The sequence below is a fragment of the Sus scrofa genome, chromosome 13 (genome assembly GCF_000003025.6).
Source record: "Sus scrofa isolate TJ Tabasco breed Duroc chromosome 13, Sscrofa11.1, whole genome shotgun sequence".
Lineage (NCBI taxonomy): Eukaryota > Metazoa > Chordata > Mammalia > Artiodactyla > Suidae > Sus > Sus scrofa.
Genome location: NC_010455.5, coordinates 123,955,582 through 123,972,038, shown reverse-complemented (window position 1 = coordinate 123,972,038; position 16,457 = coordinate 123,955,582). Strand labels below are relative to the sequence as shown.

General features: G+C 43.4%; 1 protein-coding gene across 13 annotated transcripts in view; it reads left to right on the top strand.

Moving 5' to 3' along the window:
• Positions 1–15,745, top strand: part of DGKG (diacylglycerol kinase gamma) — a 226,673-nt gene extending 210,928 nt beyond the window's left edge. For 3 of the 13 annotated variants that reach the window (XM_021070011.1, XM_021070013.1, XM_021070015.1), the window contains one exon: positions 7,328–11,455. In XM_021070011.1, the coding sequence (XP_020925670.1) occupies positions 7,328–7,426 (99 nt within the window). In that variant the 3' untranslated portion in view covers positions 7,427–11,455. Of the gene's footprint in view, positions 1–155; positions 3,171–3,195; positions 3,331–7,327 lie in introns of those variants that run through there. The other 10 variants (XM_021070008.1, XM_021070016.1, XM_021070009.1 and 7 more) reach the window with 8 other exon arrangements.

Sequence of the window (16,457 nt, the reverse complement as noted above, 5' to 3'; positions counted from 1 at the left end):
TCATCTAGCGCATTTTCTCTCCCAGTGTATTCATCCATCCGTGCATTTACCGGCTGAGCTTTTATTGAATATGGGCTCTGGGCCAGGCACTGGGAAGCACCAGTTCCAAAACTGAAGGAAATATAGACCCGTCTTCAAATAACTTACATTTCTAGGTGGTGAATTCTGAGACTTCACCTGCAGTAACCTTGGGAGCCTCAGCTTGAATCACTCCAGTGGCAAGGAACTTACCACCCCAAAAGGAAAATAGTTCCACTGACAAACAAGTCTAATTGTTAGAAAGCGCTTGTCTGTGTGCCAGCCAGATTTGCACACTTACCCTAGAACTTCTGCCTAGTCACTGTGACTGCCGAAGCTCCGGGGGGTCAATCCCCCCACCCCAGGGCACAGACATGCTTCACCCCCATTGCACCCAGCAACCTAAAAACTCCCACCTGAAAACTCCCCTGAAAGGGTAACCACGTGGGTATCTATTTTGTTTATGGCATTTCCGTGACCCCTGTTACCCAGCAATGTACCTGGTTTGTAATAGTTGCACTATAATATTTGTTGAATGAAGAATAAAGGATTGAACAAATGAAAAAACAAAACAGCCCCATTCCCTGACATACCACTTCTTTGTTAGCAGCGTGTTCTCAGAAACTCAGCCAGAGAGAAACCACTGTCCTGGTGCTCAGGGCTCTGGGTATTCAATAGAATATTACCTTAGTAACATCCTCAATACTCTCATGAGTGTGCAAATTGCAAAAGACAGAATCTAGGCTTCCTCGCCCTAGTGGAGTATTCAGATACCTCAATAACCTGCCCTTTAGAACAACAAGTTGTCTTCTGCTAGAGAAAGGGTTTTCACGAGAAGGCTACTGAACCTAAATTGTAGGTGCATTTCCATAACACTCTGCTCCAAGTAACTTCTGCAAAGTGTAAAACTAGTCCCTAGAGACAGAGACTCTAGAAATGGCATCTTCTATAATGGCTATTAAAAGTAGAACTTTTCCTGCAAAATTTTACCTCAATCTTTTGGTTTCTACAAAGTCCAAGAAAAGGATGAAAACCCACCATAGCAAAAACTAATATCCTACCATCTTGTTAGAATTAGGAAAGATGAGGGGAATTTCTGTTACCTATCATTTCAATAGATAAGATGTGTATGCTAATGTGGTTTGGAAGTTCTAGCCAATGCAAAACACATGAAGCAGAAAAGAAATATAACTATTTGGAAAAGAATCAAAACTGTCATTGTTTGCAGATAATATGATTATGTACATAGAAAGCTAATAAAAATCAACTGAAAATCTCACAGGTTAAATTAGTTCAATGAAGCTTTATAGAAAGATAAAAGGTAATAGCTTTTATATATACCAGGAAAAAACAATCAGCAGAATAGAAAAAAGTTAAAATGTCATACAGCAGCACATAAAGACAAAATACAAAACTGAATTGTGAAAAGAGGATGAAGAAGAAACACCCCATGTTTCTAAACAGGGATCCCCAGCAAAATCCCAATGCAATTTTTTTAACTTGACAAAAGAATGCAATCGATAAGTCATTATATAAAAGAGCTATGAAGAAGGACTTCCCACAGGATATTAAAATTGTTGTAAAGCCACAATGAGTCGCTCAATATTGGATAGATAAGTCAATAGTACAGAAGAGAGCCCTAAGAAACTCTAGTATGCATAAAACTAATGAAGGAAAAAAGAAAGATCAAAAACTAATTTGGAAGCAATGGATTGTTTAACACATGGTATCCAAGAAATTGCCTGTTTGGGAAAATGCCATCATACTGTTGGCCCTCCACACCTAGGGGCTTCGCATCCTTGAATTCAACCAACCTTGAATCAAAAATATTCAGGGAAAAAAAAAATTCCAGAAAGTTCTAAAAAGCAAAACTAGAATTTGCTGTGTGCTGGCAACTATTTTTACATAGCATTTACATTGTATTTACAACTATTTACATAGCATTTACATGGCATTAGGTATTATAAGTAATCTAGAGATGATTTCAAGTATACGGGATGTGCGTAGGTTATATGCAAATACTATGCCATCTTACATAAGAGACTTATAAAAAATCAGCATCTGCAGAGTTTAGTATCCGCAGGAGTCCTAGAACCAAATCCCAATGGATACGAAGGGACAACTGTACACTAACCTCTCACCTTCAACTGTATTCCAAAAATGAAACCAAAAAACCTCCAGTTCCATTGGTGATTATTATTACTCTGTGACCATGGACTTTCTAAGGAAAATGTGACATATTTAACTGTTCACAAATTTTAAATCATACAAGTCAAGAATCAATAGAAATTTTTTTTTAAAGAATCAATATAATATTTAAAAAGGCTAAAGACAAGATGTTTGCAATGGCAAGCTCAAGGAGCAGGTTAATTCCCATAACGTATAAAGAGCTCTTAGAAACCAGCAGGAGAAAATACTAACAATGCAATGGTGAATAGACAATTCACAGAAGAAATGACATGGACTAATAAACCTATGAATAATATTTGATATCACAAGTTTTTTAAAGGAGAGAAAAAATTTCAAATTAAAATGGTGAGAAAGCCATATTTTCACCTATCAAATTGGCACAATTTCTTTTTCTTTTAAAGATAATACTATTTGTTTTTGTCAAGGCCATAGTGAGACCGGTATACTCAGTGAGGCCCAAGTGTAAACTGATTAAACCATTCTGGGAAGCTTTGGAAACATGTGTCAAAAAGATTAATAAATATTAATATACATCGATCCAGTTAATTTACTTTGACCCTTAAAACTATTCATATACTTCTACGTATTTCTTCTAAGTAAAATACAGGTTATCAGAACTGCAGATGGAGACTTATGTATTAGAATGTCATTTTTTGTATTATTCATGATAGCAAAAAAAATTGGAAATTGCCTAAAAGCCCAACATTTAGAGAAAGGGTTAAATAACCTATGTGAGATTCATCAAATGGGATAATGTTCAGTCATTAAAAATCATATTTAATAAATATTTAATGACATTGGGAAGGCTTAGAAAGTAATATTAAATGAAAAGCAGATTAAGAAGCTGATTTCAATTTTATTAAAAACATCTAAGTAGAGAAACACACTGAAAAATATATACCAAAAAGTTAATAGCAATGATTTCTGGTGATTTTAAAAGTTTTTCCATATTCTTTTTTTTTTTTTTGGTCTTTTTGCCTTTTCTAGGGCTGCTCCCGCAGCACACGGACATTCCCAGGCTAGGAGTCTAATCAGAGCTATAACCACTGGCCTACACCACAGCCACAGCAACACAGGATCCAAGCCACGTCTGCAACCTACACCACAGCTCATGGCAACACCGTATCCTTAACCCACTGAGCAAGGCCAGGGATCGAACCTGAAACTTCATGGTTCCTAGTTGGATTCGTTAACCCACTGAGCCACAACGGCAACTCCCATATTTTCTAAATTCTCAAAAATGAGCATATGTTTGTCTGTATTAGGCAACATAATTTGAGCCTTAAAATTAAGACTCTTCTCCCAGAGTTATAGGATCTCAAAGATAAAAGGGATTCTAGTTATCTAGTCCAGTGAATCCCAAATTTGAGTATGCATCCAAGTAACCTGGAAGGCTTTTAAAATCCAGATTACTGAATTTCTGACTCAGTACCCATGTACTGCATCTTATGTCCTGAGATGCTTGAGACGTTCCCAGGAGATGCTGATGTTGCTGGACTCAGGACCACACACTTGGAGATCCAATAATCTGGTTGAACCTCCCAATTTCTCAGCCAATTCCAGGCATCTCCTCCACCCCTAGCAAAACCTGATTCTCCAGCTACATTTGAAAGCCTCTAGCGGCAGAAAACTCTCTCCTAAAGCAGGACATCCTAAGATCTTGGAAAACCCAGAGGAAGCTGGGACCCGAAAGACTGTCCATGTCCCCGCTCCTCCTCTAGGCTCACTCTAAGTGGGAATGTTCCTTAACTTTTTCTATCAGAGACTTGGTAAGATCCTTCAGGTTTGTGCCTGTTTATCTCCAGCTGAAATTAGGACAGACTCAGACACTTCCCACATGATTTGGGAAGGGTACACACTCTGGTCATTGGCCATTTTGCTGGGCTGGATCTGAATCATTTGCCCTGAGAGGGCGACATTCAGGAAGGGGTCCTTCGGTTTATTATCTCTCTCAAAGTAATGTTTTAAAAGGTGTCAATTTGTGGAAAATGCCTCCCCCTCAAACAAAGTCAACTCCTGGGAATAGTGGAATGTTTGAACTTGCCCCATTTTAAAGGGGAAATTATATGCTCTGTCGTTTTGTGAATTTTGAGCTGTCACATAAGATTCTGCTGTATCAGTTTTCTCTGTCATAGAGCAGAGAACTAAGAGTGTGGGGCTGCTGTAAGTGCTTGTCAGAGTTATAAATGTGCTGAAAAGTTTTTCGAAAATCATACAAGACTTTCATTAGTTGCCTGACCTTCCCAATTGCCAGAGAAATTTGGATTCTAACTACCTTGGGATGTTCTCTTTCCGTCAGTCCATCAGGTTGAAGAGGCAGATTTAACCATGTTCAACTACCTCCTAAAGTGGGATCTTAACTATTTAACCTGCTAGCCCCTCCTTATTTGTCAGTATCTTGGGGGTAAGATGCTGACACTTCTTTGACTTCGGATCAGTTCGAGAGCTCATATTTCTTGCCTCCAGTGGAGGTACATGCAGTGAGTGAACTCTCAGCTATAAGACTAGAATCCACAAACCACATCAAAATCTCATGTTCCCCAGCCTCTCTAAACTCCTACCCCTCTGAGACCTTTATCAAAACTGCTGAAAACCCAAATGGGAGGGATCTGAGTTTCACTTCCTCCTCTTTGCCCTGGAGGTGCTAACAAGCAAATAAATTGGTCAGCTAGTGGGAGAAAAAGGAGAAGTAAGGGTCTTCTACTGTCAAACAGGAAAAAAAAAAAAAAGGCTCCATTAACGGGAAATGTAAGCAGTGCACCAGCTGCCACTCTGCCCCAAGCGTGGCCAACTCCATTGCCAGGACTTTCTTCTTGGCCGTACTAACCAGTCAGTGCTCCCATAGCATGTACAGGCACTGTGCTGGCTCAGCAAACACTAGGGTGAATATAAGATGAATTTCTTCTTCGCCTTGGGGCTTCTGTGCTCAGGAGTGGGAGAAGGTGCACCACAAAGAAAGGTGCCACAAATCACTGTCATCACATGGTGCTATGTTGCATGCCATCAGAGCCTCCACTCTGTGCCTCACTTCCCTGCATCCTGGAATAAGCACCATGCCCATAATAAGGCACATAACAAAAAAATGGTGCTTGGTGTGGTGACAACCACAAAACAGAGCCTTACTCCCTGGCTGGATCTCCAAGGCTGATGGAAACCAATCTAACAAGAGTGTTCACCTTCCTTCCACCAGGTTATGCTCCTTCTCCACGATGTCTTTTGGTCCCATCTTTTTCTTTCCCTATCTTGGGGCCTTATAAATGTAAACCTGGCTTGCAGTAGAACGCTCTTGGCCAGATTCCCCCCAGTCTAGCTCATCCTGACAACAGCTGTTGAATAATTCCCCTCAAATTTTCTCATGTTGTTCTCCAGCTTAAAAAAAAAAAAAAAAAAACTGATCATGGTTCCCCATTACCTCCCATCAAACCCAGTCCCCGTTACCTGCCCTTTAAAGCCCTACACCAACTGCCCACCTATATCCCTGACTTCATGTCTCATCCTTTGGCCCACACTCAGCCAGCTGGCACGTGATTCCTAAACCCAGTGCCTTCCCTTCTTCTTCAACACATTTCCTTCCCTTCCTTTCAGATCTTAAAATTCTTCCTCAGTTGCTCTGTTTGAACTCTTCTCATTCCCTACCTAACTTTTTTTTGACATTACTTGGTTTATCATACAGATAAACTTCCTGATGAATCACTTTTTGCAAGAGTTCTGTTTCTCACTAGGGTTATACTGTCATTTCAGTAGGTGGTAAAAATCAGGAGAGTGGGTTCATGGGTTGTGTTTGTTTTTTTGTTTTTTTTTTTTTGCGGCATATGGAGTTTCCCAGGCTAGGGGTCTAATCAGAGCTGTAGCCACCAGCCTGCGCCAGAGGCACAGAAACGTGGGATCCGAGCCAAGTCTGCAACCTACACCACAGCTCACGGCAACGCTGGATCCTTAACCCACTAAGCAAGGCCAGGGACCGAACCTGCAACTTTGTGGTTCCTAGTCGGATTCGTTAACCACTGCGCCACTTCGGGAACTCCTTGGGTTGTGTTTCTTTTGATACACATCTTTCTCGTCCTCCAGTGAAAGATAAGTTATTCCATTTTATAGTCTACACTGGGCTTTCATCGACAGTCTTATCGACAACTTTGTGAGAAAACCGGAGAAAATGATACTGTCCTCATTTTACAGTTCAGCAAGCACTGGTTTTAAAGGCTAAATGATGTGGCCAAAGGTTCACAGCAAACAAGGGGGAGTTTGAGGACTCTGGTTCCGATATTATCTTCCTACTCCAAACATGTGTCGTACTTGAGAAATGTTGATGCACTGACAATGCAGATTATCAACATGTCAGTGTCACCAGGCCACATTCTAATAGGGACTAAACATTTTGAAGCCATGCCCTGAGGATAAGATTGGGAAGAAAGACCAAAAAATGAGAATTTGCCAGTGTCTTTTGCTTAAAGTTTGCAGAGGAAAGCACCCCTTAAACCTAAAATTCAAAAAAAAAAATTAAAAGCTTTTAAAAGAAAGTTGTGTCTCTCCTAGAAGACTACGAAAAAAGGAAACACCTAGGAGACTCGCTTAAGAACTTTCCACAGGAATGGCGCTTGGGTCAGAGGTCAGACCGGAGCCTCTGTGTCAGTTTTGAGTTACTGTTTGACAACACTGTGCTGCCTGGGCAGGAACGGCCAGGGGCGGGGTTGGGGGGGGAGGCTGGGACTCTGAAGAACTGGGCTCTATCTGTCCTGCCCCTCTCTGGGCGACCTTAGGCTAATCCCAGGCTCAACAGAGCCTTGGGATCTCCATTCCTTTCTCTGTCCTGCAGAAGGGTTGAATGAGATGGTCTCCTCCGGCTGTGACATTCTGAGAGTCTATGAATAGTAAGGACACGAGACAGGTGCGAGCTGATCGCCACGTGGGAAGCTCACACCTGTCTCTCCCCAGTGTTTCCGCCCCTCGTCTCCAGCAGTGCCAAACACCAGGCCCAGTCAGGGTCCAGTTGCCAAATTTGAAGCTGCCCAAGGACAGTCGTCCTTCTGCAGCGGGCTCCTTCCAGCCCACGGCAACGCACTCTCCCATAGGCTCCTGGGATTTGCAAGCCACTAATTCATTTCTGCCTCTTTGCTTTTAGATTAAAATTACTCACAAGAACCAAGCGCCTATGATGATGGGGCCTCCCCAGAAAAGCAGCTTCTTTTCGCTGAGGAGAAAGAGCCGTTCCAAAGACTAGACAGTGTGCTCAATGTCAGCTCAAGCACAAGAGAAAACAAGAAACTGAAACACACACACACCACCACACACACACACACACACACACACACACACACACACACACACACACACTGTCTCTCTCTTCTCCAATCAGTGGAAGCAAAGCCACCTTTCAGGAAGAAAGCTTCACCCTGACATATATTCTGTTTTAACAATGAACACACCCCAACAGAGCCAGTGCCAGCAGGACATTTTGAATGGACTTAGGGCTCATGCAGCAACCACCACATTCCCAGAAGGCCTTGAGCGGGACTTTCTCAGGCTGAAGAAAAAACCACCCCCTTTCCTTCCACCAGCCCTGCAAGTCTCACAGATGCTCACAAGAAGCAGGCTGCAGGTTTCCTGCCTATGGCGAGATCGGATGTGGCCAAGGAAAGAGCTGGCATTCCAGAGAACCTGCACAAAGGTCCCTCTGTACAGAGACCAAAGGGCCTCGGACTCAGAGAGCACAGCCCTGGGCAGGGCTCAGCACGCGCACGCTGGTTTCTGGGCTGTCCTTCGAGTGACAGCTTCTCCCCGAACTTGCTGAGGAGGCAGAAAGGCTGTGGAAAGCTGTGTTTCCCTTCTTGGTTCTGCGCGCTGTCAGTGGGCACCAGTCATTTTCCCAAGGCTTCTGGTGGCTGGGTGTTTGTTTAGAGCCAGCTCCAAGAGCCCCCCAGGCTGCCTGCATAGCACACCTTAGATGTGGTATTTATTTTCTTAGTTCTGTGAACACCTGGGAGGGAAAGCAGAGAAACTGGGATTTATTTTTCAAATTGGTGTCATAATATTGTGTAAAAAGGGAAGAAAAAAAAAAAAAAACCACCCCCAGCTTCTTTCTTTTTCAAGCCAAAGCGTGTTTCCTGTTTGAGTTCCAAGCCCTGGTGGCAGACTATTCCTGAAGGCAAAGAAGATGGGAGGGAACGGCCTTTTGCTGAGGAAACCAGGAGACAAACCATCAGGCGGTTCCCTCCTGCCTCTTTGATCCTACCACACCCAGAGCTTGACCTGAAGGCCCTTCTGATGGTCTTACATGTGTGTACATATATGTAGCATATATGTGTTTATATATAAATATTTATTTACTGGTGGATTTTTCCTGATTGAAAAAATATATATGCAGTATGGGAACAGAAAGTGGGAAAGAAAAATGTTTTTACTCCCCCTTTTTGCTATTTCATTGTCAAGACACATTTCCCAGTAGTGATCATGAGATATAAGGAATATTAAAGTAGCTCCTTGTCTTCAAGAGACTGAGAATTTCTATCCTGGATCCTCAAAACCACCATGAAAGACATGCTGGGCAGGATCTACTCTCCCATTTGTCAGATAAGGAAACCGAGTCTCAGAAAAGTTAAGAGATTTGTCCACGGTATCTTGGCTAATGTGGTGTGGGATGAGGTGCCACTGAGAAGATATTTAATAGAGAAAAGAACCTACACATCTTGGATTAGGGTCACTTCCAGTCACTGAGATGTGATGCCATTTGGATCCAGGTTGCCAGGGAAGAATGAACATGCGATCCATGGGGGACGGGACAAGTCCCCATGAGAAAATGAGGCCCCACCCCCACCCCCCGATGCTTCCCAGAGACTCTCTCTGGCCTGAACTGGTGAAAAGTTGGTCCGGGGTTGAAGGCGCTAGACAGATCATCAGATTAAACTCTCCACATGTCACCTCATCATGGTCATCTCAATCCTTAATCTCGAAGCACCCCTGGCTGCAGAGGGGGACCTCGGTGGAGATTCACAGGAGGACAGAGGCACCTTCAGCCAGTACCCAGAGGCTTCATTCAAGGGCACCAGCATGACCTCCCTTCCTGAGGGCAAGTCTGGGGAGAGCTTCACTGGTAGAAAGATCCACCTTGACGCCTTTCCTCCTTTGGCCTCCATCCCCTCTGAGATTTCTCAGAAGGAAACCTGGGCCCACTCAGCGTTACTCCACTGAGCTCCCTCTAATCTTCTTGCACTGGGTCAGGAACTTTGGGCAAGGGAGGGGAAATTAAGATTGTGGGTACAAATTGACCATACCTCTGAAGGTCGCAGTCATCTAGGACCATCTAAGATAGAGATCTAGAACCATCCTGCTCAACCTAACAGTGCAGAACACTGGGCAAGGGGAAAACAGGCCACCTGAAGAATGTCCTACAGGATGGGCTCTCTGGCAATGGGACCAACAAGCTCCAGAATGACCACAGGTACTATCGTGGAAGCCACCTGATTCTGAAATGAAGGCAGGTTCAGCTTGAGGGGTCACTGCTTCTCAGACATTTACAGAAGTTTCTGCATGTGTTTCAGCCCCAGTCCCCCAAGATGGAGGCTGTTGAGACATGGTACTGTCAACAGGTGAAACTGACTCTCAGAGATTCCCAAGTCAGAGACTGGCCCCTGCCTACTCCACTTTAGTGCATAGGACTTGCCACGTTGCCCGAGAGACAAGTCCCATGTCCTCCTTAGAGCCACAGAGTATAACAGACATCGGGGAATTGCACTTTCAATTCTGTAACTTCAGTGAGTCAGTGTTGTTGTTTAATCTGACTTTGCAACTCATCCCTTCGCCACTGTGACTGTGGTTTCTTATTGTAGAGTACTGCATCATCGTACCCTCACAGCCACCCCCTGAGGCTGGCAGAGAAGCTATCATTAGCCCCATCTAAGCAATGAGGAAAACGAAGCTTAATAAGACTTAGTGGCTTTTCAATGTTAGGCAGTCGGGGGAGAACCCTTCCTTATTCCTCATCCTATTCTGATTCCGACCATGCCACAGACATGTTCTCACCTGCCCCACACATCTACCCCACTAGCAATAAAAAGAATGAAACAGGAAATCTTCAGTACGTTATGTTGTCCCTGGACTAATGGGCTAGGAGTTGCATCTCATTATGACTGGGTCTTTGTGGGTTTCCTCCAGTGAGTTAAGGATGGAGAATAGACTTAGTAGGATGATTATATTTCAGGTCAGAGACCAGCTCCTCTCAAGAGAGTTCTTTCCACAGATGGAAAAGATATGTTAAAATTGCCAAATAAATTAGGAAATACTTGGCAGAATCTGGAAGAGCCTCCAGACTGGCGTTACATAACATGCATATATATTATACATATGCACATTATATAAGGTGACATAGTACTTAATGTGCTGTATATATTATGTAAATTACATATTTGTGAGTAATCATGATAAATATAGAGGCCCACTAATCACTTTTTTACACATACTCAGTGACAGATTAGGAAGTTACTTTGCCAGAGAGTCTTAAAACTTACTCTCTCCTGCTGCTTTGGTTCCAACTCCTGCCAAAAATAATTGCATCAACTTTTCCCATCTCTATCCCCCTCTCTTCTTGGCCAAAACCCTCAGTTGCCTCCTGTCCTAGCTAGGCTGTACCTTCCGTGGAACACAGCCACGTTTGGGATCCATTAAAATAGAATCTAGGGATGGAGAGGCTCTAAACTCCCAGATGCCCTGTGTGATGGGCTAGAGCTCAAGGCTCCCAGGAGGGTGGATGCCTAATACTGATGTTAAAAGGAGAGATGAGGGGAAGCGTCCACCAACCCTTGAAGGACAGAAATGTACAGGGTTCCTGAGCCACCAGTTCCAGGATCTGACAGTCATCAATCAGGTAGTTATTTCAAAACTGTAGTCTAGGTTTCTGCAGCATATTGGAAACCGTCATTTCCTAAAATGTGTCTCACACAATACTGGCATCTTTAAAATGCTCCTTGAAAAAAGTGTTCTATAGTCAAGTATTAGATCCCCTTCTAGGGGATACGTAGAGAGACTTGACTCTAAGAACTCGCAGTAAAGAACCATAGAGGCTTTATATGTCTGTCAACATCCATAGATTAGAAACACTGTCCTAAGCCCATCGTGTCTTCTTTTTGTTCTCCGTGGAGATGGGAACATGCAAGTACCCACCCTCCGTAATAATATTCCAACAAGTACTTTTCTAGGACAAGGGGTCTCTCTTCATAAGACATTCTCTCTTCTTCTATGTGATTAACTACTTTTATTCCCCCCCCCCCGCCCCGCGTATCTTCAAACAAGAATCAAGGATCTGGCCTCCTTGTTCCCTGAGTGGAAAAGAGATTGGGGAAAAATTAAGGGGCAAACATGATAGCTGCCAGGGGTCAGACTTCATCTGTGTAGCTCCAGAGGATAGAATCAGGACTAAAGAGCACAGTTGTGGAAAAGTTCAGTGTTTATTCAATTTAATGACTGCTCTTGGAGCAAGCTGGCCTAATATGGCAAAAGCGGCTTTGTGGGGGAATGAAGAGCCACCTGCTCTTTTAGGAAAAGCCTTGACCTGGCTGGGGAGGAACAAGCACTGACTGATCTCCCTTGTTTAAAAGCTGTTGAAAATATTTTGGTAGGCATCAATGTTAAATCAATAGGTCCACTGCTTCCTTTTAAGCAGCATACCTCTGTGTCCTTTGGTTTCCAAAAGAAACCAAAGTGACTTCCAGAGAGATTTCTGGATCAGTGGATGTGGACTAGTTAGACCACACTTATACATGGCAGGGTTGACCAGAATCATGGGTGCCCTCGAGGGCAGCTAGTGGAGGTGATGATCTTTCCTCAGTAGTTCTGAGAGTTAAAGAAATGAGTTACAGCGTCAAGACCAAAAGAGATTTTGCATTTGTGTGTGGTTCGTATGAGCAGTTTGGAGCTCTTCTCCTAATTGTGAATACCACTCCTACATCCAACTTGAGAAATACAGCAAAGAAAAAGAAGCTATTCCACATATTGAATATCAATCAAGTTATGCATGAAACAAGAGAACAGAATTGTATAGAATTTCATATGAGGCCATCATTTTGAACTCCCCTTAATATCCTACCATACTGGAGTACTTCTTTTAACTTTCCACTATAGAGAGAAAACAGGAACGGGAATTCTAATTTTGGCTTACTGGGCACAAGGCACTGTGTCAAGGCCTTTTCATGTGCTATCCCATTTCATCCTCAGAGCATCCAGTGATGTAGGCATTGTACTTATTTCACAGTTAAAGTAGTTAGTGCATAGGAAGGTGAAATACCTTGTCCAAGGTCAAATAGATAGCAGGAGGTAGAGCAAGGGCTTGACATGGGTCTGTCTTACATCAACATGTAGGCTCTTTCTACTATATTTTACTGCTTTTAACCTTCTTATCTGTTTCCAACCCTACTATCATCCTGGTGAGATTACAGTAGTGACAAATTGATGTCCCATCTGGTCAACCTCTGTATGGCCATCTGATTGGGTTCCTACCGAAGAAGTTCCAGTACTTGCTCATATTGAAACTCGACAGCCTCCTTGGGCAGCTAGAACCCAAAACCTCACCCTTGCAATCAAACTGGCAGCCATCCCTTAATCTTCAGTGTTTCAGATTCTAGCTGAATTGGAATCGTTGCCCAAGGCCTGCCTAATAGATTTGCTATTCAACTCTGTGAGTGGGAGAGCAGCAAGCAGCCTTCTCAGACTTAAATGCCATGGTCAGCAGTGACTGGCCTGCACAGGGAAGGAGAGCTAGGGTTGTGGAAGGGAGCCTCCAGCAAGAAGGCTCTGCATGTGATCCTCATTAGTGATAGGCGTGGGCTGGGCCATCTGTGTTCCACAGGAGAACAGAATGGCAAGCTGCCTTTCAGATGCCAAGAGATGCTATCTGATGGCAAGATCCAGAAAGCTCAAAAAGCAGAGAGGCATCGTTCCCCCTGGGCATCGCTGTGGGAAACCAGGGACACAGAAAACCAAGCGGTTTTGGAAACCAGCTGCTTGACTTGCGGGGCATTTGCCCTCACTGCCATTTCATTCTTCATGTCCATATGCAAAATGGCAGGCAGTACCCTGCAGCCTCATCTGCTAACTAAACTCCTTTAGGTGGCTCCCAAGCTGAACCTGTTATCTGAAGTCTGTAGATGCAACTGCAGGTACTTTATAGCGAGGCTCCAGAATTTGCAATTAAGCCTCTGAGTCTCCCAGGGGTCAGGAAACACTGCAGGTAGAAGAGACCATTTAATTGCATGCTCAATGCAGATTGTGGGGAAATAATCGGAAAACACGGAGGGTTAGTCTAAATGGGTCAAATTAGAAAATGCAATTTAGAAGCAAAGATAACATCTAACCCAGTATCAAGCATGCAGTAGGTAATGAGTAAATACTTGTTAAATGAATGAATAGCTAAAGTGAGTATCTGTCCTTCTACCCTGGAATGGGTAGAGGAGGGGGGGGTAGAGGGGATGAAAGCTTTTTAACTAACAGCTCAGGAACTTGAAACCACAGGATGTAGAGGGAGCTCACAGGGGCCTTTAACTACTCAGACATCTGTTGAGTGATGGATACAGCTAAATATGGATCATCAAAGGGCTTTCTAGGTCACATGGAGGGCAGCTTCATGATTCAGAAAAGATGAAATTCAACTTGGACAAAAAGAAACATTTGCAGCTTACTTCTTAGAGATCAGGTCAGAAATGACAGAGGAAAAAAAGGCGGCACAGAAGTGGAATTACAACACAGTAAGAGATCAGCATAATAAGATACAGATTCATGAGATGAAAAGATAGAGAACTGGATTTTTAGCAGGTTTATTTGGGCAAGGGAGATGAGCATGAACACTCAGTCCAAAAATGGAAGAAAGGACTGAGAAATCCTTTTTTAGAAAAGGCTTAAGGTTGAGTTCATGGCAAAATGGAAATGTCCAGGCATTGATGAGCTGGTTATTAAATAACAACTATCATTTATTGTCCAGTCCAGAGGCTTGTGCTTTTATGACCGCTTTTGAATTTCACAAGAGCCTTATGAAGTCAGGGCTATGTGGTTCCCCATTCGACAAATGAGGAAACTGAGAAAGAGAACAAATCTCATAGGGCAGAGCCAGGGTTCAGATCTGTTGAGATGGGCCTTCAGAGCCCATGTGCTGCTCCCAGCGCCTGGCTGAGGCCGCTGGGCTTCAGGCTCGGCAACAAAGAAAGACTTACTACATCCAAACCCAGCCCCTGCTCACGATCACTTCCTTCTCAAAATCCAAGTTCCTCTCCTCCCACTTCCACGTGGGCACAGAGGCACCCTGGGAAGAGCAGGTCTGGGCAGCTGCAGGTCCATATACGCCTTGCCCCCTCCCTTCTTAGGCCCCCCTCCCAGGTACAGTGGGGCCATCTCCTAAAACACCACTTAGAGAACAGAGTGCCAGGCGAACACCTGGTAAAGAACTCAGCCAGTTCAGAGCGTTCACAGACTATTAGAGATGGTATTAAAAGATACACCGAGACCACATCAAAGATCAGGAGCAAGGAAGTGAGGTCAGGTTGAAACATCAGAACTTAGTAACTGATATCTAAAGATGGGATGGAGATCTGAAGTGTCCTTTTAAAAAATGTGTCAAGTGAATCATAATTTGAAGTAAAAAGACTGCTTCTAGAAAAATGCAACAAAACTTTCTCCCTTCCCAAAAAAATCCTTTTTAAAATGGAATCTCTGCAAGAATTACAAGTGAGGGATAATAAAAATGGGAATTTCTTTTTCTGTTGGATAACACACAAAAAAGAATTTATAAGCATCACAGTAGAAGCGGTCGTCCAGAAAAAGATGCCAGAAAGTCTACATTTGCTGTTGAGGGACTAAATGGCAGAACTTTCAAAGTAATTAATGAACATTTTTTTTTTTTGCCCTTTTTTTCTTTAAAGAACACTGGTACCAATTGGTTACCAGGAAATGGCATGATCTTCCAGAAAAGAAACAAATTTTCCTGGTGACTATTTCTTTTCTCCCCAGTGTCCTTGAGGTTAAAAGTTGAGGGTGAGATCTTTTACCTTAGAAAACCATGCATGCATGGAAGACGTTAGCGATGGAGGATGTCATTAGATTGCACTCTCGTCCCACCAGGCATTGAGGTAATAATCACCAACTTGAGAGAATTAAGCAATTCCCTCTCCTGCCTGCCTCCTGAAGCTCCCCACCCCCCAAATACACTTCCTAAAATTAGAACGTCTGGGAATAACCTCTTTCTATCATGGTGGCTTTCAAACATGCAGAGAAGCAGAGCCGTGAGTATAACGAGAACCCATGGACCCAACACTTAGATTCCTGACAGTTGTTATCATTTTGCCATATTTGCTTCACCGCTTCTATTCCCACTGGAATACTTGAAATTATGGAGGTCAGGACATCTCCCACGTACATCGTTATGGGGGCTCCTTTCTTACGTTCAAAAGGTTGGATCATCCACATCACTGGAAGAAGAGTTCAGGGTGTTATACACCTGAACTCAGTCATTTCTCAACTGAATGAATCCAGTTGTTGCAAATAAAAGTTAATCAGGACATCACTCTCTCGCTGATAGGAGAAAATATGGGGTGGAACCCAAGGAAGAACTTAGCTGTATTCAAAACCTTCCTGACTGAACTGGAAAGAGAAAGTAAACAGCACATTAACTAAATCCTCAAAAGACACTAAATTGGGAAGTGTCATCAGCACTAATGATGCCAGAGAGAAAAGGCAAAGCCCTTGGATGAGTTAGAAACTTACCCGAACAATCCATCTTCTTATTTTTGAAATAAAAAAGGAGTTACAGAAACACTGGACCCAGCATTGGTTGAGATAGAAAAAAAAAAAAAAAAAAAGCAGTAAAACATATCTGTAGATTCACTTCACCACACACACAAAGAAACAGTTCTAGTTGTTGCTCCTGCTGTGTGACAAGTAGGATGCTAGACCGGGGGAGGGGTCAGCTGCGGAGATAAACTGACAGGACCTCCTCCTCCGGGAGCGATTGAACTGGAGGTGTATCAACCCCCAAGAGAACTCTGGGAGGCCTGGTCAAGAAGCATTGGCTCACTTAGCAGGGTGAGGTGTCATTTTCAATAGGCAAAGTGCAAGGGGAGCAGGTAGCGTTCCACCTGCTCTGTGCGGGCGGACTGCAGATGGTCTAGTCAAGATGGTGGGCGAGGCAGTTGGTTAGCTTGCTTTCAAAAATGATTCTGCCCAAGGACAGGGAAGCAGGTAAGAAGAATGACAGCAGGTTTCAAGATATTCAGCCC